Source organism: Miniopterus natalensis, chromosome 11 (assembly GCF_054644295.1).
Source record: "Miniopterus natalensis isolate mMinNat1 chromosome 11, mMinNat1.hap1, whole genome shotgun sequence".
Lineage (NCBI taxonomy): Eukaryota > Metazoa > Chordata > Mammalia > Chiroptera > Miniopteridae > Miniopterus > Miniopterus natalensis.
This window is the reverse complement of record NC_142091.1, coordinates 38,658,407-38,681,654: the sequence shown is the minus strand read 5'-3', so window position 1 is coordinate 38,681,654 and position 23,248 is coordinate 38,658,407. Positions and strand designations below refer to the sequence as shown.

At 34.8% G+C, this 23,248-nt stretch overlaps 1 protein-coding gene across 2 annotated transcripts in view; it reads right to left on the bottom strand.

The window, feature by feature from the left end:
• Positions 1-1,503: 1,503 nt before the first annotated feature.
• The window catches only part of PGM2L1 (phosphoglucomutase 2 like 1), a 33,424-nt gene continuing 11,679 nt past the window's right edge, over positions 1,504-23,248 (bottom strand). For both annotated transcript variants that reach the window (XM_016208461.2, XM_016208462.2), the window contains 12 exons: positions 21,883-21,989; positions 21,076-21,160; positions 17,738-17,821; positions 14,318-14,511; positions 13,076-13,265; positions 12,664-12,761; positions 11,694-11,874; positions 9,906-9,999; positions 9,455-9,584; positions 9,068-9,257; positions 6,347-6,480; positions 1,504-4,686 (listed from right to left, as the gene is read on the bottom strand). In XM_016208461.2, coding sequence (XP_016063947.1) covers positions 4,584-4,686; positions 6,347-6,480; positions 9,068-9,257; positions 9,455-9,584; positions 9,906-9,999; positions 11,694-11,874; positions 12,664-12,761; positions 13,076-13,265; positions 14,318-14,511; positions 17,738-17,821; positions 21,076-21,160; positions 21,883-21,989 — 1,590 coding nt within the window. In that variant the 3' untranslated portion in view covers positions 1,504-4,583. The remainder of the gene's footprint in view (positions 4,687-6,346; positions 6,481-9,067; positions 9,258-9,454; positions 9,585-9,905; positions 10,000-11,693; positions 11,875-12,663; positions 12,762-13,075; positions 13,266-14,317; positions 14,512-17,737; positions 17,822-21,075; positions 21,161-21,882; positions 21,990-23,248) is intronic.

Genomic DNA, 23,248 nt, shown 5'->3' with positions numbered 1-23,248 from the left:
TACTTTCAAAGGTCAGCTACTAAAGGGCAAAGAATATCCTATATATGTTCTATGTTTACATTTCTCACACTAGAGTCAGTGTGTGTACGCCCAGGGATATGCAACAGTTGAAGGGGGACTTGGGGGAGAAAACTGAGAGGCCACATGATAAACAGAGTGCTCCTTTCTGACACTACCAGTTTTGTTGAAGACTGAAGGAATCATTTTTATATCAACACACTTTTATTATGGAGGATTCAAAATTCACTTACATTTTTGAGACAGACCATGACATTTCTTTGCTCTCAGGCCCCTTCCCCTACATGACCCTTCTGCTTGAGGGTCATGCTGGTGGAAAAATTTGAGAGGCAAACTTTAACTATGTCACTTTGCCCTTATCTTGGTTGCTTTACTCATTCTTATATGTTTTTTTTTTAAGTACATAGTCTTTAATTAATAAAGAGAGAAGATGGCTTAATGAACAGAACAGTATGATGAATATTTTAAAGTAACCGATGGTTAACGCTAACTTTGTTTCCAACTAGAACTAAAGTCATGCTGTGAACTGAGACAATGACAGATTCTCTTCTTTCTGCTTAGATTCCTTATAGCTTATGGTGAGTGCTTTGAAGCACAAATATAAAAAAAATATATTTCCTCAAATCTTGTGTTTTGGATGCCCAAAGTACATGGAAACTGAAAATAAAATGCTAGATCAACTGAGCATTCATTTTGGTTAGTACGACTCTTTCCTCATCAGTTTCCAGAGCAATCTCAGAAAACAAGTGAATTGTAAAAGGCCATAATAATTTAACATATAGCATCCAGATAGACCACAAAAAACTATGAAACAGATTTAAAATTACTTCTTACAATGTCTTATTCTCACAATAACAAAACATCCAAAAGTCCATAAACCAACTTAGTTTATGAATAAGTTTAAAGCATTCTGACAGCTACAGTTAGGATTTCTTATTGGTGAGGTAATAGGGCAATAGCATTTCACAGTAACAAAATGTGAGAGGGTACCTAGGGAAAGAGGGAGGTAGAGAAAAAAGGCATAAAATTAAATTTATTCAAGCAGAATTTGGATTTGGATTTTTCAAGCATCATGAACAACAATGGAAAAGATCTGAAAGAAATACCAATAGCAGCGCCTCATAGAACAATTTCTCCATTAAACTCCAGCAATATCTTTGTTGCATCAATTTCAGAAGCAATCTGCTTAAGAAACAGAAGTTCTATTTCCTATATAAATATATTCCAAAGTATCCAAACTCTTAGATACTCTCTGCTGAAGTTACTACATCCAAATAACAATACTCTAAACTTAAAACAAACCCCTCAAATATCCTATAATGCTATACATTCTTCAAGATGAACAAAACTGTGCTCAAGTCTCACTTAATTTGCTAAATTAAACAAAAAAAATAACATGTAAGCAGGTCTTTATTCGCTGCACTCATGCATCTACTACTCAACATAAAAAAAGAACAAAAACTGTTGTGAGCTAAATTCTTATGGAGTGAAATTCAAATGTTACTTTCAGTGCTCTTTATGATATCTTTGTTCCAACCTGAGTTTAAAAAAAAAAAAAGGTTTAGAAGGAACCTGTAAAAGCCATTTAGTATATCTTTTAATATTTAAAGTTTTTATTCTCTTAAAAATAAAAATTCAAATAAAAGGCTTCATAATGATTCCTGCCCAAGTTTTAAAATCTTAAACTATTCATGTTGCCTTTCTCCCCCTTAAAAATCCTTATACCCTCCCTCCTATTTTATCCTTGCTGGAGATGGAGAACAATTTGTCACATTGTTCTTAGTTTAAGTTGTTCAATAAAAGGCTCAATAACTTAAGATTTATTAAACTATCTCGACAGCTTTCTCCTCTCCAGAGTTAAATGATCTTAATTGTTTTACTTTTTCTCAGAGGTCTTATTTTCCAATCTATATTTTATTCTGTTTTTTATTTCTGTTATATCCCCTCCCCAGTTCCCATATGATCCTAAGAAAGAACATTCTCTCAGAGACTGAATCAGTAAGAGGGGTACTTTTTCTCTTAAACTCTTTTGCCTTATACTTGTCCTCTTTAGTGCTCACTAATCAAAGAAAACAAAAGGTTCACTATTTGCTCATCAACACAACAGATAAACACAAGTAAACAACTTGCCCACAGTGAGTTTTTAGGGTGATAAACTTGCCCTTAACAAAAAGCATTTCCTGTGCCACCTAATTGACCTTTCTATTGTTTGCTTAGGTTCTGTTTATTTCCATCCTATGTTTTAATCTTGTCCCACTAATTTCTTTCCTTTTCTCAGAGCTCTAGAAAATCCCAGTTTTGATCTGCACACTCAATGAGAATGCGTTCATTTCCATGACATTGTTCATAAAGAAAAAGGTGAACAACGCAGAGCCCAAGGCTGAGACCTACTGGCCAGCACTTCCATCTGGCCTGGTTGGCTTGGGCTACTGAATTTATCTGTTAGGCAAGTGTACACCCACTATGTCAAGTACACACTAAATATCAGAGACAGACTTGAGAGTTTGGCTAGAATCAAATAATTCCCTCAATCTATACACTTTTGGAACACTTGTAAAACTCTGTTAATTTTAACTCTGGATTTTTAAATTTTTGAGATAAGAATCCAAGCTTTAATAACTTTTTGCCTTGATTAAGATGACTTAAATGCGGCATTAGATTAAAGCACTCAAATAAAACAGTTCTCTGTCCAACAGGATGACAATCAGAACATGGCTTTAGGGATTATACATGGGCTAGTATATCATTTTAGCTCCACTTTGTTCTTCAGTCAATGGAAAACAGACACTGAAACCAAATATACATATTTTCCAGATACTATAGCGCATTGCTCACACCACTTTGTAGAATATAGGCCATTTCCTAAATTATGGTCTACATTCCTAAAAGCAAATAAAACAAAAAATTCTACACAATTTCTTTTTCAGTGCAAAGCCTTTGAAAACAAACTCACTTAGAAATATGTGTTCTACATTTAGCTAGCTGTCTATTATCTACAGTCACACAAGATCCAGCTATAAGAAACTGAGAGAGGAACAAATTAACAATAGTGGCAATATAATAATTTGAAAATTATATTTGGATTACATGAGTTCAACCAAATGTGAACCAATAGCTACAATAAACCAAACCATGATTTAACAAATATTCTAATCAGTTCAAATTTTATATCATTTTTTTTAGGAAATAAATTCTCTAATACCAGTTATCTTCCATAGTAATTTGTTTAGATGATTACGCCCAAGGCCTTGTTATTGTTACCTCTTAACCGTACCACATATGTTTAAGTATTCTGTGAACTATATACAACAGGATACACTTTAAGAAGATTAAACAGAGCTTCTCTATTGTCTTTTTAGAAGACTGCAGAATCAACCAGTGACCTTACAATTTTTTTTCCATATTAGATAAGATAGTTACTCTTGTGATCAGAAATTCTATAGAAGCCAGCAAGATGTTAGGATAAACTGGATGTTAGTTTGAAAAGAAGTAGTATAGTGTTTCATAATACCTAAAATCTGAATGTTTTATTTCTTAGTAAAAGTAGCATTACTTCATCTGATAAAGGAATAAATCCACTTATAATATGTAATTTAAAAGACTTTTAAATAAATTCAGAGCTCCTTTCTCAGTTCAGATTTTTTCTTTACTCAAAGGCTGTGATAACTGACACTTAATTCTAACATGAAGATGCTTAACTAGAGTTACACTGAGCCTGGTCTTATTAAGATTTTTATATATGTTCATAAGATTTTAAAGTCAGCAAACCTGTTTAATATCGAGGGAAAGCACCTATGTAGTTTGGAAGATTTTCCTTAACTGTCTGAAAATCAATGCAGAAACACTGTTTCAGTTCATACCATACCCTGAGAAGGCACTGAGAAATTTGACAAGAACAAAGCTTCTAGGAATGTTGCCACTATTGTTTTATGTTCAGTAAAGGTTGGAATTTTAAATACACTGAATAAATTTACATTGCACCAACAGCACCTGAAACAGAAGAGCTGGACACCACATTTGTAACATCTGTTCTAAGCTAGAAATGCTAAATACCCTATTTGAATACTCTAATTTGTAAGTCACTATCTACGATATAACAATGACACTTCCACAGTATTCTGAGAGCAGCACTGTTTTCTTGCCAACTTTATGAAATAATTTCCTTAACTAACTCTACAATTATACAACACTTATCTGCCTATTTAAAAAAACACACATGCTATACACAATTACAAGAATATGAAACTAAGCTTACTTAATCACACTTTAATAAGAAAACTGGCTTTTGCACTGTTTTATTTCTGTTAAAGGAAGAATGACGTGTTACTATAATACTTTGAACATAATGACTTTTGTTCAAGATTATGAAAAAATTTGAATCATTTTCTCCAGATGATTTCATTTCGAAGTTATACAGTTTTTTTAGTCAGCCAACCAAAAAAGAAAGAAAATGAAAGGAAAAGGATACTTGGCCAGGTGAGATAGAGAGAACGCTTAACACAAGTTCAACGCATGGGGCTCTCGGTTGGTCTGTTCCATATGCCGGTGCAAAGAAACGGTGTCCACTACACACAACGCCAGGTCAGTCCATTTTTACTGGGCTCAAGAAAATTCTCAATCAAAGCTTCAATGAGTTTCCTCAGTTCTTCTTCTAGTAAGGCGGTGTCACTGAGGAAAAAGATTAAGAGTTTTAAAATTCTTGATTTTCATAGCCTTACATTTTTAATTGTTATAACTTTTTAAGAAGGCATATACCCGATGGAATGATTAAATAACTGGTAAACAAAAGATAAATACACTCAGTTAAAACAAAATAAGACCAAAGTGGGGGGGGAGGGGGAATCACACATAAAGAAATATCACAAACTGAAGTTGAACTGCATTAAGAGGAGATCCTTGGTACATGACACATGGATGAATTATAGTGCATCTAAAGATTTCTCCTGGGTGAAGCGATTTAATGGCTTGGAACACCAATACCAGGTATTAAGAGAAAACAGCTTCCTGACATACTTTGAAGAGTATCCTGCGGAGATATTACAGGATGATATGGCATGTCTTTCAGGTAGCAAAGGGAAGTATCACTAAAAGAATGAGATGTTTAAAAAAAGAAATGTACACTTACAAGTATGCCCTTCAAAATCATCACCTGAAGAGCTGCTGTTGCCCAAAACATGTCCAGAAAAGCCTCTTTTAAACTGCTTTCAGTTATTTCACATGTCATTCAACAAATCAGTTTTTGTTACTTTCATAATCATCCTTCATTTTTAACCAAATATAGCATTACCCAATTTGGTTAACTTTAAACTGTGCTCTTCCCCTGCCCCCAAAGAAAATGCAAAGATTTAGGGAAATATAAAATAATGTACCTTGAAGGCAATTCCAAAAAAATCTTTCCAAAAATATATTGATCAATGACAATACTATAGGAGGTACTACTTTTAATAAGTTTAAATAGCCTTTGAATATGCTTATTAAAGTTATTTATTCACATACTCTTAAAAGGAAATAAATTGGGCAGATTAAATCAAATCATATTAGATGTAGAAAATGATATTTGGCAATAAACAGATTATTGATCATTTCTTTATGTTCATCATTAAAGCTCAGAGAGCCTCTCTAGGAATATAAATTCACCAAAATTTTAAAATTCAATTCCCAAATGGTACAGCTGCTTTGGAAAATTGCCTGGCAGTTCTTCAAAAGGTCAAATATAGAAGAACCACCACAGGATCCAGCAATTCTACCCCTACATACATACTCAAGAGAAATGAAAACAAATGTCCACATAAAAACTTGTATACAAACACTTGTAGCACCATTATTCATAATAGCTCAAGTGTGGAAATAACCCAAATGTCCATCAACTGATAAATGGATAAAAAATGTGTTATATCCATACAATGAAATATTATTGGACCGTGAAAACACTTTTTTTTAAAAAAAAGGAATACAATACTGATTCATTCTCCAACATGGATGAACCTTGAAAACATTATGCTAAGTAAAAGATGCCAGTCACAAAGGATGATATATTGTATAATTCTGTGTCTATAAAATGTTCAGAATAAACAGCGGATCTATAATGGTATATAGTAGACTGTGGTTGCCTAGGGCTGGGAGAGAGGGCAATGGGAAATGACTGCTAATAGGTATGGGGTTTCCTTCTGATGTGATGAAAATGTCCTAAAATTGATTGTAGTCATGTTTGACAACTCTGAATACACTAAGAACTATTGAATTATACACTTTAATAGGTGAACTCTTTGGTATATGGATTATATCTCAATAAAACTTTTATGTATATATTTAAAAGGTCAACACTCACCTCTGGTCAGGTGAGGCGCACATTTCTGCATAATACTTTATCTTTGGTTCTGTCCCACTTGTCCGAAGAGTAGCAACACAGCCATTTTGAAAAGTAAATGTAATCATCTGGCTGTTTTTACTCACAGGCAGCACCTATGTACAATTATAAAAACAGCTTAATTATAAAATACAAAAGAAGATTACATATGTAATTCACAAATATACATTTACTGAACAATTATAATAGTACAGGCATTGGGTTATATACCTTACATACATGCTCTCTGGGTCTCAACAATAATCCTGCAAAGCAAATATTACTGCCAATTTATAGGCAAAGCTCAAAGAGAATAAATGATCTGCTCAAGGTCATCAGCTAAGTGGGAGAGCAAGAAGTTGAAGCCAGATCTGTTTGTATCAAAGTCTAAACTGCCTCTACATTTGCAAAGTGCTTTATAATTTTAAAGTACTTTCACAGTTTATTAATAGTCACCAAAGTAGAGTAAATATATCCTGGAGGACAGGCAAAATACTTCACTGGGGTGCAAAATTTTTAAAAATACTTTTTACATAAAAAGTTTAAATAAAGAAACAAAGCTTTACTGACAGTAAATATATGGATTAACACTGGTACCCTTCACAGATCGGTCTGTGAAGGCATCTCAAAGGAGCTGTGGGGGTTGTACTAGGACAGAAGGGTTGACAGAGGGGTTGGCAGTGGTGCCTCTCCTCAGGTGTCCCAAGCCTGGTCCTCTCCTTGAGATCCCTCTCTTGGTCAGTGCTACCACCATATACTAGTTGCTTAAAAACAGAGACCTTCCTCCCCTTTTTCACTCATAGAACATCAACTAGCAAATTCTGTCTATACTATTCTTTATTTTACTCAACTTTGTCCAGTTCTCTCCATGACTACTGCTACCATATTAAGTTCTGGCTCCCATTATCTCTCATCTCAATTACTGAAACAGCATACTAACTGATCTTCCTGCCTGGAAGTCTGCCCCTCTCTAACCTACTCACCACACATGCCATTTTTCCTCGCACCCCACACTATAAAGAACTACTTGTAATTATTTTTTAAAAAATCCTTACCCGCGGGTATGTTTTTATTGATTTTAGAGGGAGGGAGGGAGGGGGAGAGAGAGAGAAACATTGATGTGATAGAGAAACATTGATCGGTTGCATCCCATATACTAGTTGCTTAAAAACAGAGACCTTCCTCCCCCCTTTTTCACTCATAGAACATCAACTAGCAAATTCTGTCTATACTATTCTTTATTACACGCCCCGACCAGGGATTGAACCGGAAACCTAGGTATGTGCCCTGACCAGGAATCGAACAGGTAACCTTTTGGTGTGTGGGATGACGTGCCAACCAACTGAACCAGCCAGCCAGGGCTACTTGTGGTTCTTAAAGGAGAACATGCCTTCTCACCTCCAGACCCAGCACTTGCTGTTCTCTCTGCCTGAAAACATCCTCTGTTCCTCCTACATTTGGGTAACTCCTACTCCAGAACTCAGCTTGCAGAAATCCTCCAGAAAGTCTTCCATAAGCCCAACGAATCTGAGTAAGGGCCCTTCCTATGCTCTTCCATAGCACCCTATGCACTTATCATTTTGTAAAGTAATCTATCACTATTTACTTGTTCATTTCCCCACTGGACACTGAGTGCAGAAACAGTGCCTTTGTTATTGCTGTATCCCTAGTGTGCCTGTAGCATAGAAGGGTTTTGATAAATGCCTGTAGAATACACAGATGAGTATCAATCTGAAGTGTGGAGAAGAAAAAACTCAGAAAGTCTTTGACACTTACTTTGTGACCATCGGGGATTAACTATATCTATACTACCTGCCTTACAAAATTGTTGTAAGCATCAGTGAAGAACAGATAGAAAAGCTCTTTGAATACAAATATACACTTAAAAATGAGTTAAGAGGAAAAAAAGCATAACACAAGAACTACTCTAAGTACAGCAATAATAGAAGCGAAAAAATCGGCTCTTCATGTAGTTTACAAAGACACAAAAATAGATACACACATACGTGCATATGCACAAAATACCAATGACTGGGCACCAATATTTGTATATACACAAAGGGAATGTGGGTAGTATTCTCCACAGATTTCCCCAAATATATCATGCCCCTAGAATCTTGAATCAACATTAGAATATTATAAATGAAAATTTAGGCTAATAATAACAATAAATATGACTAGCAAACTATGGCATTTAAATATTTGTTGAGCCCCTGCCATGTAGGCAGGACCTCTGAGAGGTATATCAGAAAAGGATATCAGAAATGGATCTGCCATGTACAACACAGATAACATATGACAGAAAGGGTTGAATGACAAGAGGAAGGCACAGTATATAATCAAACCTCAGGAGAAAGATATTTGCTCATGGGACCTGGAGGGTATGTGAAAGAGGCAACATTTGCTTTAAGTCTTGAGTAATGGCAAAGGTGTGGACCTACGACAGTAGGAAGAAAAGGTAGGCTGAGGAAATAGCTTGAGCAACAATAGAGAAATGAAAAATAAAAGTATATATGTAAGAAACTATAAGTTGTTCTACTTGGCTGGAGGTATAGGGAGTAAAGTTGGAAAAGGGAGGTTACAACTAGAAAGATATGGAGTTTTAAAATTATAGGCTTTTAGACTTCATTTTCAGCATTATTTATTTAGCATCATCACATATTCTCCCTCCCTCATTCCTTTTTAAAATAAAAAGATACTTACTGATTTATTATTAGGCTGGCTGCTGTCATATCCAGTGGTAATGTCCCGTATATGCAATATAGCAAATGTCCCACAAAATTTTGGATATTCATTTGGAGAATCAAAATTGCGAAGCCTTTCAAATATACTTTTGATGGTATTTGGATCATAACACAAGAAATATGAAGTTTTTGAAATATGATAACCATACCTGCACAAAGATTTAAAGTGTTAAAATCAGATTTCAGATCTCTTTAGAAAAGTATATTATAGTATTATGTAGAAAGTGGCAGTCCTTAATTCAGACAGTTTTAGTACTTTTAAAAAAAGATTATTCCTTGAAAACAAATTTAACTGAAAGTAAGACAAAAAAACTTAGCATGTGAAATTCATAACAGTAGGGCTTACTTTTCATAAACCTTAACCAGTTGCTGTTTCAATGTTATATTCATGGTTTCCAGGTAAGATGCCATCTCAGCAACAACAACGGCTGCACTCACCCCATCTTTATCCAAAACTGAAGTTCCACACAGAAAACCTGAGAATTAAAAAACATCTTTAAAAAAGAGTAAAACTTAAGCTTGTAATAATTTCAATAGTTTTACATTTCTTCAGAAGGACCAATGAATTTAAAGCCTAGTAATAAATGAAGCCCATTGATACTGAAGGTATTTAGGGGACCTTTAAGGGTCATTTTTTTTTTCTGATGAGAAATGAATCTACACATTTCTGAATGCTCTGTGGTTTTTACCACAATTCAGAATACAAAATCAGAAGACAAAAATTCCTTTCTATAGAATTATTACATTAAAAAAATGCTCTCATTCAAATTTCAAAGATTTTAACATTTACTACATACCAATAGACTCTTCAAATGCAAAAAGGACTTCTTTCCCATTTTCCAGGAGGTCTTTTATTCTACTTCCAATCCATTTAAAACCTGGTAATGTTTCCTGAAATGCAGAGGAGGCCACTCTTGTTAAGTGACTCTCTCATAATACATATTAGAGAAAAGCCTGTCACTAAATGCACTACATAACACTCTCATAGAGATCTTCGGTTATGGTTTTTGGTCCACAAAGATTTACATAGTGGTAAAGATATAGTCATACGTGCACAGATACACGCACTGCCATGAATGATGACCTATTTATCAAGTATAGTAAGAGGTGATTTACACCAAATATAATCCAATATTTACAAGTGGTGATACATATAGTCACAAAGTAATGTATTATGACCATCTACTATTTATCGAACAGTGTAACAATTGCTTTACATCATTATCTTTTTGCCCATTATCTTTTTTAATGCTCATAAAAACTGTTGCTGAAACTGGCTCAGAGGTTCAGTAATTTTGCCCAAGATTATGCTGCATGTAAGAAATAGAGGCAGGATTCAATTGCACTGCTTTTCAGAAACTGTCCTTTAAGCTGTATTATAAACACTAATATAAGAGTACTTATGAAGGTTGTGATTTAGTCCCCTTGAGTAATCAAAGGCCATAAAGCTTTTTAATGATGCATTTTCAATATTATCACAACATATGCTTGAATCAAGTGTTCTTTACCGTAACATCAAGTCCTTCTTTAGTAATGAGATTTGAAAACTTTTCATCTGATGAGCTAGTGTTCCCTTCATAGTCATGAACTGTTTTAGAGTCAACAGAAAGAGCATGTGATACACACTGACTCTAGAGATCACCACTACTAATTTAAGATTCCTAATTCACCTCTCCATCTCCTCACTGGAAAATAAAATAAAAGCCCAAACCACCTGCCACTCCTACTCCCAACAATCAAAACAAGGAAGCAAATTTATAATACTGGTTTTTAGAATCACTTTTTTCTCTTTTGTGCTCATTATACATTTTTCTTGCCATAAATATAAATGATAAAAATGTTAACATGACTATAATTCAGAATCTTAGGCTTAAATAAATTTTCAATTCCTTCTATTTTGCTATTTGTATTTTAGAAAGCCTGAGGTTGAAAGCTCTATTTCATTAAGACAAGTACAATTTTCTTTTATTCAGCCAATTAACGTTAAGACCTGTAGCTTGACTGTGGCTCAAGAAAAATGTCCAGAGGTGACATTTTCGCTGATACTTGGCAAAGATGGTAGAGGAAAAGCAATTTCATTGACATCAGTCCCACTAGCTGTAAAAATGGTCAGTTTAACTGCCTGAGGCTCAAAAAGGTTAGTGACTGATGCTGAGAGGCATAATTTGTTTTTTGGAAGTAGAATCACTGGGTCTTAATTTGCAATTTAGAAGACTACTTAAAGTTTCTGAAGTCTGAATTTGAAGAGCCTAAACAAGTGGTGCCTGACACCTACCATTTATTGGAATGGAGTTTATGATACTGATGAGGTCACCAGGAGCCAGATTTTCTCAGTATGGAAACCAGATGTTGTTGTATGGAATAATAAGCATTAATGCAATTTTTAAAGAACATCTTATCTTAGTTTCAGGAATTCACACACTGGATGAATTTGGCTCAAGTGTAAAAAAGATTAAGTGTTAACAAAATTAGAAAAAAGTGGGACTTATAAATGAAATTAATAAAATTTAGTTTTGGTGGGGAGATGGCTTTAATTTCTAGAAACAGGTTTAGAAAAGTAGCAAACAGATATTATCTATTCTTACTTCAAAATGAAATCCTTCTTTAAGTGCAATTGCCTTCAAAATTTTGGAAGAGACTGTGGTGGCTAACATATAAATGTTCTTCACGTTAGCATTTCCTGATTTACTTTTCTTCCAGCAATCAAACATCCACCACCCAAACAGAGCTGCCAACTCATTTCCTGTGAAAACTTTCCAATGACCACTGCAGAGAGAATAAAAATTCAAGTCAAGAACTTTATAACTTCTCACTAAAACTTCTTGACCCCAAGACCTACAAGTTATCAGCCTCCACATAGGAAGACCCAAACACTATTGTATGGAATTTTTGAGAAAACATTTACTACTACTTTTCCAACTGACCAGGGGTGAGCTTAGGGTAGAAATGGAGCAATGTCTTTTGAAAAATTGTTACTTTTATTACCCTACTTAATGAGAAAAAAGTGAATAATATGATGTCCTTTCTATGTAAAGACAATTGTTACATTATAATGGCAAAAATGCACAGCAACTCAAAGGTCCAAGATTAGGAAACGATCCCATTGATAAGCAATCTGTGGTGATATTATGCCATTTTAAAATTTAATATTTTAAACAATAATTAAGGACAGGGAAAAATGCTTACAGTATGATATTAAGTGGAAAATTATATAACATATACATGGTGGGCTAAAAGTAGGTTTACACTTGTTCGTATGGAAAATAATACAAAAATAAACTATGTTTTGTGTACTCACAACTGTAAACCTACTTTTGCCCCAACCTGTATAGTATGATCACAATTTTGTAAAAACAAATATCTTAAATATTTGAGTAGAAAAAACATAGAAAGGAAATGTTAAAATATCAACCTAGGTGGTTATACCTGAATACTGGGCTTAGAGGAGATTTATTTTCTTATTTCTTATATTATTTCCAACAAGTCTATAAGACTTAAAATAAAAAATTGTTTTTCAAAATTTAAGCTTTTAATCAAATAACAGGTTCTACTGACTTCTCCTGAAGTTCTGCCACTGCCAGTCGGTCTGCATCAGGATCTGTGGCTACCACTATCCGGGCATTTTCTTTCTCTGCCAGTCTCAAAGAAAGTTCCTGAAACAGTGACCAAAAAAGCTGGGTTGTATTTAAGATGTTAAATTCAATGTTAATATTCCTAAATGCAGGCACTATACTAGTGATATAAATTTTAGAAGAAAGATAGTTCAGCTAAACTTAAAATAAGCCTAGAAGTAGGGATATCTACCATAGAGATTTCAAACAAAACAGTATATATGGCTCCAATATAATTTGAAAGATGTAAACTAATGGTTTCTGCTTTCGTAAGTAATCTTTGAATTGTCAATGAGTTCTAGCTATTTGATGAAGTTTAATACACTAATAATAATTTAAATATAGAAGAAAAATACCAGCACAGATTCCCCCTCTTCAGGATTTGGGCATTTAACGGTAGAAAAGTCTGGGTCAGGATCTTTTTGTTCAGGTACTGGAATTGGAGGCTTAAAACCAAACACTTGAAAAGCCAACTGCACATAGTCATGTCCGACCCCATGAAAAGATGTATGTACAAATTTCAAGGTAGTCTTTGCGTTTAATTCCCTGTAAAGGAAAATCATCATTCAATCAATCATAAAACTCATTACTTGTGATATAATTAAAACAAGCTAGAGAAAAAGCAAAAATCTGTTTTGTAGGATAGGGGAAATACACCCAGCAAGCCAGGATGCTTTCTAGCAATAGTGTTAGCTATTTACGAAATAGTTATGAAAATATGGAAATAGAAAAGGAAAGATAAATTTTTAGAGAAAATTTCCTGATCATATACAGAGAGAATACATATATTTAGCTAAACTTTTTTAATAGCTCTACTGAGAGGTAATTAATATACTATACAGTGCATCCATTTAATGTGTACAATGCAATGGCTTTCACTATATTCAGAATTTTTCAACCATTATCATAATTAACTTTAGAACATTCTCATTACCCCAAAAAGAAACTCCATACCCCATAGCTGCCACTCCCTAACCTTCCCATTCCTCCCAGGCACAGGTAACCCCTTAATGTACTTTCTGTCCGTTTCTATCTCAATAGATTTGCCTACTCTGGACATTTCATATACACAGAATCATATAATATGTGGTCCTTGGTGACTGGCTTCTTTAGCTTAGGATAATGTTTTCAAGGCTTATCCATGCTGTAGTATGCATCAATATTTCATTTTTTAAAAATATACCTTTATTGATTTCAGAGGGAGGAAGGGTGAGGGGGAGAGAGAGATAGAAACATCAATGATGAGAGAGTCATTGATCGGCTGCCTCCTACACACCAACCACTGGGGATCGTGCTCGCAACCCGGGCATGTGCCCTGACCGGGAATCGAACCTTGATCTCCTGGATCATAGGTCAATGCTCAATTGCTGAGCTACGTCCAGCCAGGCAATATTTCATTTCTTTTCACTGCTGGATAATATTTCATTGTATGGATATGCCATATTTTATTTCTCTCTTCATCAGTTGATGGATATTTAGGTTATTTCCACTTCTTGACTATTATGAACAGTACTATTTAGCTGTAATTTTAAATAAAATAAACAGCCAATGCATTTTTATTGTGCTTTCTTTCCCTTATTTGTTAATCTCATTGATACCTGTGAAAACAGATCTTTTTCAGATCTTCCATATATCTCCTACAAATGTCCTGCAGAGGATCTTTCTTCAGTGGGCTGGTATCCACTAAATTATCATTCCAGGAACCATTCCAGGGTTCCACACATTCTTCTATACATTTCAGAATTTCTTTATCATGAGGAGATGTGATCTGAGCACCCGTTTCCCAATAAACCTAGATAATAGGTAAATACAGTTATAAATACTTGAAATGTTGGCCAGATATTTTCTTAGCTACAGTAGAGATATTTGATTTTAAGAAGCACACCAAATTAATCAAGTAGAAAATGTCAACATGGGGCTAGTTTAATAAATACCAAAGTATACTGATGGAAATGATTAAAAGGGACTCTTCAACAAAATGATCATGTATAATTTTTTCTTTTAGAAGTATACTTTAATAAAATTAGGGCCTTGTTATGACAACATTATAATATGCATAAACCATAGGATCCAATCATACTCTTATATAACTATATACCTCTGATAAATCTAAGCAATCATGGAATATCCATAAAACTTGATATTATAAAACTTGAGCATTATAAAGTGGTCCTGTTATGTGATAAAGAATAAATTATTTTTCAGTTATAAAGTAGAATTTATGTCACACCAAGTAAAGTCTAAATCAGGAAAGACAACATGTTAATTTTAATATATGCATTTTCAGTATTTAATGAAAATACATATACTTCATTAAGTTGTCAGTTTGTCAAGTAGTTTGATCAACAAGACATTAGGGACAGTTAACAAAAAAGGCAAGAAAATGTATTTCTGTAATTCATGGGATCTCAAAGTTAGAAGGGACTCTGATTAGAGAGTATCTATACTGACTTCTACTTTGTATATGACATGAATTCCCTCTACTGCATCCTGAATGAAGAAAGGAATACAATTGAATAAGTATTATGTACAAGTTCTGTGCCAAGCAATATGATGAACTAGATGACCTGAGAATTCTCACTCTATAAAGACCTCAAAATGCTAAATACAGTAGAAAAAGTATTATCTAAAATGCATAGCTTAGTTCACAAGAAGGAAAGGGAAAACTCCAGGAAGTGGGGAACAAAGGAAAGAAGTGAAAATCAGAGTGATAAGGCTGTGGACTGATATATGGCTGCCTGGGGTTTAAGAACTGTCCATTTATTCAGTTCTTGAGTTGTAATGCCCATGTGGAAAGGAGGAAATTGGAACTGAGTCCTCCCCACTGCTCTGGTGGAAATATAGAATAGAAATAGTTCTGCCCATTATTATAGAGTTAATATGGAATCTAAGGAACAAAATAAACCGATGAACAAGATAGGACCACAGACATGGAAGCATGAAACAGACTGACAGACCTCAGAGGAACGCGGGAAGGAGGGCGGGAAGAGAATAACCAAAGAACTTACAAGCATATAGGCAATAACCCATGGACACAGACAATAGACTGGTGGAGGCCTGGGATATGGTAGGAGATGGGTGGAGGGTGGCAAAAGGGCTAAAATGGGGGACATCTGTAATACTCTCAACAATAAAATAAATTACAAAAAAAAAGAAAAAAAGAAAGATAATGAGGAAGCCATGTCTGTTTTTTCTTGGGCTCTGGGTGATTTAAAAAAATTCAAATCTGAGGTCTAAATTAACACAGAAATTGCTCCCAGTCAGTGAAACTCTAAGGTTCCTGAAGAAATTAAAAACAAAACCAAAAACTGCTGTGAAGGGATGTTCCTATAGTCCAAGCCACAAGAAAGATTCTATCCATAGGCCCTGAAAGCTCTCTGTGAACATTTATAAAACATGAGAAAAAATCCTGGCCTTTCTTCCTGCGCACTTTTTCTTGCCTTGTATGTGGACATGATGCCTAGAGATACAGCAACGATTATATGATGACCACACTTGAGGGAAAGGCCAAAAAAACTGCAGAGATGCTAGGCCTGATGCCACTGAGCTACAGAACCATGCCAGCAGCTACCTACCGCTGGACTTTTTGTTAAGGAAAAAAATGGACTCCTATCAGCTTAAGCCACTTTTCTGAACTCACAACAAAAAGTATCCCTACCTGACATAGCAACAAAAAATCCATGCAACAAAATATACCCAGGAACAAAGCTTTAAAAGAAATGTTAAAAAAATCTATTAAAAATTTTTTTAATGTTACTAGAAGATCTATAAGAAGTCTTGAGAGAACAGAAAGATAAATTCTGTTGATGAATAAGGATACTCAATAATATAAAAATATTGAAGCTTCCTGAATTAATCTGCAAATCACATATGATACCAATATAAATGCCAAAATAATCGTTTTTCCAAATGGAAAAGTACCATAAAACCATGCATGGAAAAAACAGCAACAACAACAAAAACAAAACCAAAAACCATGCATGGAAAAACATCAAAACATCTATCCCTTTGGTTTTTATGACACCAACATTTTCTGGTCTTTCTCCTATCCCAGCACTTTTTCTTTCTCCATTCCCTTAAAGTTGATACTCTGTAGGGATCCTTTCTGGGCCTGTTTTTCTACTATATACTGTCTCTGGGCTGCTCATCCAAGTAAAGAGCTTCCAAATACACTTAAGTACTCTAATATGTATGCTGACCCCAAAATCTATAACTTCAGCCCAAATTTCTCCCCTGAGCAACAGATTTATATATCTAACTGCATATAGGACATTGCTACCTGGTTGACCAAATATCTCAAACTTAATATATTGAAAACTGAATTAATCATACTTCTTCCTTACTTATGTGACTGGTAATACTACCCACTTAGCTGGCCAGGGCCTAAATCTTAGATTACTATTAAATCTTATTTTCCCCAGTAAACAGAGCTCAGTGTACCCGAAGACTTTCCACACAAGAAGAAAAGCAAATATAAGATCATGGAATCATCACCCAGGAGCCCAAACACGGGCTCAGTATTGTGCTATGTATTTTCTATTTGCCCCTCCAGGGCCATTCTTCACCCTTCTCCACCCTGCTTTCTGTCACAGAGGCTGATGCATCAGGTGGATCCTGTGGCCAATGGGAAGCCCTGGTAGAAGGTTAGAGGGAAAGAAGAGTGGCGTCAAGGTACTATTCCTCTGGCTCTCTTCCTGAAACTCCAATTCATTTTGATACAATGTGATTTTATTTCTGAAATGGAAAAGGTTGGATTGAGGGTAGAATGGAGAAATCAAGGGCAGTGAGATATTAGATGTAAAGACACCAATAAAGAGACTTTTGTAATAATAGTACATGTTGAGAAGTAATAAAAGCCATTAGGGATACACATTCTTTGAGGGTTGGCTTCAATGTTTTTATCTTCCTGTCTCCAATGTCTAGCTCTGCTCTCCAGTGTGGAAAATATACCCAGCACTTATTATTTAAATAAAACAAGAAAGACACAAATAAGCAAAGAATAGGAGTCCAAGGTTTACCTTGTATCCATTATCTTCTTTGCGGTTGTGAGATGCTGTAATCATTACACCTGCAACTGCTTTGAGCTCCTGGACTGCATATGGCTGAAAAAACAGTGACAGAATAATTTCCTTTTGCTTTCTGGCTACTCACACAACTGACATCAGAATATCTTTGACTACATAACAGGAAAAGACATTAAGATACAAACACCCTAGAACCTCAACAATCAACTCCAGTTCACTGGTTGGGGCCCATTTCTAAAAGGTCACCAATAATTTTACCTGTTACGCTGAATGGCTTTTCCGCCTAGTCTCATTTAACTTAGTCCTATAAATGGTTTTTATTATTTTGTTCATTTAACAAACACTTAATGAGCACCTACTATATGCCAGACATTCCACTAGACTCTGGAGATACGAGTGGTGAATATAATCATAAAATGTTAGAGCTGGAAGTAAATTTAGAAATCACCTAATCCATCACATTTTACACCGAGGTTTATCCAACATTATACAATCATAAGGGAGGAGATTCAAGGGTATACAGGTCTCTTGCCTTCCAATTTGAAAATCTGTATATATACTCTGTAGCCTCTATATCATATAAAGGTCAACTCACCATCTTTGTTCCCAAAGTTAATTCCTAGAGGTTAGATTTCCCTTTTTCTCTGTAGTACTTATTATTTGCTCAGGGTGTTCCCCTTCCTCCTCTACCATTACATCCAACTTCTTTCCTCCTGGTCGTGGAGGGACGCACACATGATCCAGTTCTGACCAGAGTAACTTATCCCTTGATGATTTAATTCAGAAACTGGTTCATAATGCAAGCCTCTCTGCTGAAGGTAGACAAGGAAGGCTGCCTTTTAACTCAAGGTTATGGTCATAAAGGGTATGAATCTGGGACTCCTAAAAATACCTTTCCTACCAGCTGGAGCAATAAGAGAAGGCACACTGGAATTGATAGTAGTTGGGACTGACAATCCAGTGGCAGAATCCTATAGAAATGTTCTAAATTTCTGGATCCTTGCTGGTTTCTGTCATTCATTAGAGCTAACTGTTTAATAACTACTTCAATTCTTTGAACCACTCAGTATATTTCCAATAAATCACTAGTTACCATTTATAGAGACATTATCTCTTCCTCAAACATTTGGTAAAACTTGCCTATAAAATCATCTGGAGTTGGCATTTTTAATTTGAGAAGATTTAAAAAACATATCAGTTCAGTTTCTTTAGTGGTTACAGGTCTATTCAGGTTTTCTATTTCTTACCAGTTTTGATGTATCAATTACTCCAGGAAATTGACCAATTCATCTAAGCTTTCACATTTATTTGCATTATGTTGTTCAGAATATTGTGGTTTTCATAACCTCTACTGTATTTATTATGTACCTAACGACATTTCTTTGTCTTCTCTTTTTTTCTTGAGCACCCTTGCTAAAGGTTTGTCTATTTTATTAGTGTGTTCAGAGAGCCAACTTACACTTTTGTTGATACCCTTTTCTTTATTTTCTATTTAATTGATTTTTCCTTATATCTTTATAATTTCCTTCCTTTTACTTTATTTGAATTTATTTTCATTCTAACATACTAAGTTAAAGGACTATCTCACCATTTTTAAATCTTTTTTTCCTAATTTATTCATGGACTATAAATTTCCCTTTAAGTAGGGCTTTCGTTAGAGCCAATCATTTTTACTATTTATTGTTGCTCAGTTTTGAATACAGGCCGTCCTTGCTTTGCACAGTTCCAATATACACGAATTCCTGACACTGTGTTTTAGTTAATACCAGTCTTCCAACAATATGTTTAAAGTTCAATTACTATGCTCTATTAACTGTGAGTAATGGTATCAAGGACAAACTTGGCTGCTAGCTCTTTAGTCCAGAACAATTATGTAGATGAGATCCATCGTGATCAGTGACCGATCATGTCACTCTGTTAGGCCTGTCAGTGACTGGTCGCTGTGCATGTGTTACTCAGCTCTCGCAGACAGCAACGCGTGCAGTTGTGTTGACTCCTTATTTCTCAGTGATAAACCCACACGACAGCTTGCAAGAAATGGATAAGTAAAAAAAGGAACTGGCCAACAAAGATGAAAATGCAGCAAAAACATGAAAAGTTATAATGGTGGAAATGAAATTTGAATCGAATGTAAATGGAGTTATAGAAAAAAATAACTGGACATGTTAACACTGCTGTCATTCAAGAGACTCTAGGTCTGCAACCAGGCGAGTTTAGTGAAGGTGAACGTGTGGATGTGAGAGAGATGGTTGTGATGAAAAGGATGACGATGTCCCCAGGGGAGGTGACACTGGCAAAAAAAAAAAAAAAAGGAATTCTCAGAGATATTTCACAATATTGAAAGTACCAAGGATAAACTGTGGAACACTGATCCAAACTTAGGAGTGTGACAACTTGCTAAGGCATTGAAAAGATGCTTGTCATATTGTTAAGGGACATGACAAGAAGCAAGCATTGTTCATACTCTTGGCAAATTATTTTACAAAGGAATAAAACACTTTAGTCCTCGAAGTTTTAAATTACAGAGTACTAAATGAATATTAGTTTTACTATTTTTTTCTTTTCCCTATACATTTTTAACTAATAGTAAGTGTTAAGAATGTTTTGACAAAAAAATTTTAAAGTAAGGGTTAAGAGTGTTTTTATGTTTTGACAAAAAATGTTAAAGGTTACAGAACAACTTTTCCTATTAATGATTAAGTTTGATTTGCATGGTTTTATAGTCCTGCACTAGCAAGCAAAGAAATGATTGCCTGTAGTTTCTAATCCTCACTATGATATCTTGCTTAACCCATAAATTACTTATAAAGGCATTTTTAAAATTTCAACATTGGGTTTCTTCATTTCGAATCTTATTGCATTGGGGTCCAGGGCTAGAGCTTGATAAGGAGTTCTCTGGTATTTGTTGAGATTTCCTTTGTGACCTTCTTGATAAGAATGAACACCCTACCACCACTAAATACAGGGTTTACACACACACACACACACACACACACACACACACACACACATCAAACATGTTAACTGTGTTCAAATCTATCCTCAATTATTTTTGCCTGCCTGATAAATGTTTCTGAAAGAATAGTATTAAAATATCCCACCATGACTGTGGATTTGTCAACTTGTCACAGATCAAATTCTTAGGTGATTCAACACATGCTTCTTGAATCAAAATAAATTCAGAGCAACAGTTGTTTTCCTTTGGTTCTTCCTTTGGCACGTCATATCACTTAATAGAGAACTACATGCAGGACAAATATTTGAATCCTTGTTGACTTAAGAAATCTTTTTAAGGACAGCAAACTGTAAGATCAGTAACACAACACACTTACTACAAAAGGTGTAGGAACATATTTTGAAAAAAGGTACACGGGAACATCTTTGGCCAGTAAGACTGCAGCAGTGAGTTTAGCAAGCCTAAAAAATAAAAATTTAAAGTTTTCACTTAGTCTTACCATACTTTTTAAAAATCAACCTTCCATAATAAATGTTTCACATTACAATTATTCTGAATATATAGTATCCTAATACAACTAATTCCTATAATCACTGGTTATTTAAGCTTCATGCTCAAAGTTAAAAATGTTAAACAAGTGAGATTTTTTAAAAAGGAGCTTAACAATAAAGAAAATTGACATTTTCATTTCTTCCTTTTTCCTCATTTATCTTTTTATGGCTCTTTTACTAAGAAATAAAACCTGAAAAAGGCAAAAATAATGGACAAAAGTGATATGAGACTTTAATAAACACAATATGCATAACTACCTTGTGAAAAAAGTTATTAGTATATCATGATTATCTATGTGTAAAAATACCCTAAACTAATCAAATAAGACTACAATGAGCAAATAGAAGCTACATCATTACTCCTGCCCAGTGCCTTCGTCAAAATACAAAGTCATAAAATAAGCCATGATGACATTCTAAATATAAATTCTAAATACTTTTAAATATTACTCCTTTCTGTAAAAGCTAAAGCTTAACTTGGAAATGCTTCTATTTCAGCTCTAAAATAAATATTAGCATGTGATCACATTTCTATTTGACAGCTTCCTGGTTCAGATATCCTACTACTAGGGGGAAAAAATTAAGGTTTTTTTCCCAATCCATTTTAATCTCTGAAACAATTAACACTGTACCTCTGGCTGCTGCAACTGCTAGTCACTTGCCCACGGGTATCATACCCAACGACAAAGCCTCTCTGCTTGAAGTCTGAGAAACATCTCTCCAGGTATTTGTACATCCCCTGAATCAGATAAACACAAAACATTAGCTTCTGACTAATGCCTGCATTTTTCTACGACTTAAAGTCTATTATTTTTATGTGCAGTGTGCAGTTTATGGGCTCCTGGGGATCTGGCTTCTGCCTTTATGCCCATGTTTACCAATATTGTTCAATCCTCAAAGGTGAGATGACAAACATTATTTCCTGGAGTTTCAGACACATGTAATACCAAAGAAATATCAATTAAGTAACCATTAAATCCAATGTTACATAAAACATAAGGGGGGGGGGGAAGATGGGACATGAGAGTCAGTATGCTAAAAATATTGTTAGAAGAGCCAAAAGAAATTGTTTCTTGCCTTAAGGCTCTAGAGAACAGAATTTGACCAATTTAGGCCTTGCTAAATCACAAGATGAAAGCTAACCAAAAGATTTCACCTATTTATGACACAAACATTTTAAATTAGCAACATAAATCTTCATTAGAACATTTCTTAAAATGGCTTATCCCATTTGTAGTTCCTTGGTTTTAAAATCTCACAGAAAAGAAAATCCTATAAACTAGGAATATTAACAGTTAAGGGTGATGAAAAAATGAAGTATTTAATATTGAAAACATCATGGCAATAGCTAAAACCATTTAACTATCTTATGAATGATTTGCTAACTTTAACACTTTTGTTTCTAAAAGTAAAACTTCATATTGTTACAGTCCTTTTAAACTACTTTCACAAATGTTGCCACACTTAATCCTTGAAAACTCTGAAAAGAAAGAAATGCAGATACCATTTCTGTTTTTGTCTCTTTCAACATCTCTTCAAAAAGGAAGCAGAATAAGATTGATGGTCCACTTAATGGTTTGCCTAAGGCCGTTCATTCAACTAAAAACTAAGTTATACTGATTAAAGACCTACTATATGGCAAGCACTGCTATAACTATGTGGCAGCATCAAATGAGGCCTCAGTGACTTCTGGACCTTTCTTTCAAGGCTCTTTCAAGAATAATTATTCTTGCCCTGGCCCGTGTGGCTCAGCTGGTTGGGTGTCCTCCCATGCACTGAAAGGTTGCTGATTTGATTCCCCATCAGGCACATGCCCAGGTTGCAGGCTCAATCCCTCGTAGGGGGTGTGCAGGAGGCAGATGATCCATGCTTTGCTCTCACATCAATGTTTCTCTCCCTCTTTCTCCCTCTCCCTTCCTCCCTTCCTAAAAATCAATTTAAAAATCTTTTAAAAAGAGAATGATTATTCTTCCCAACCTACTCTCTGAGTGTGTGTGT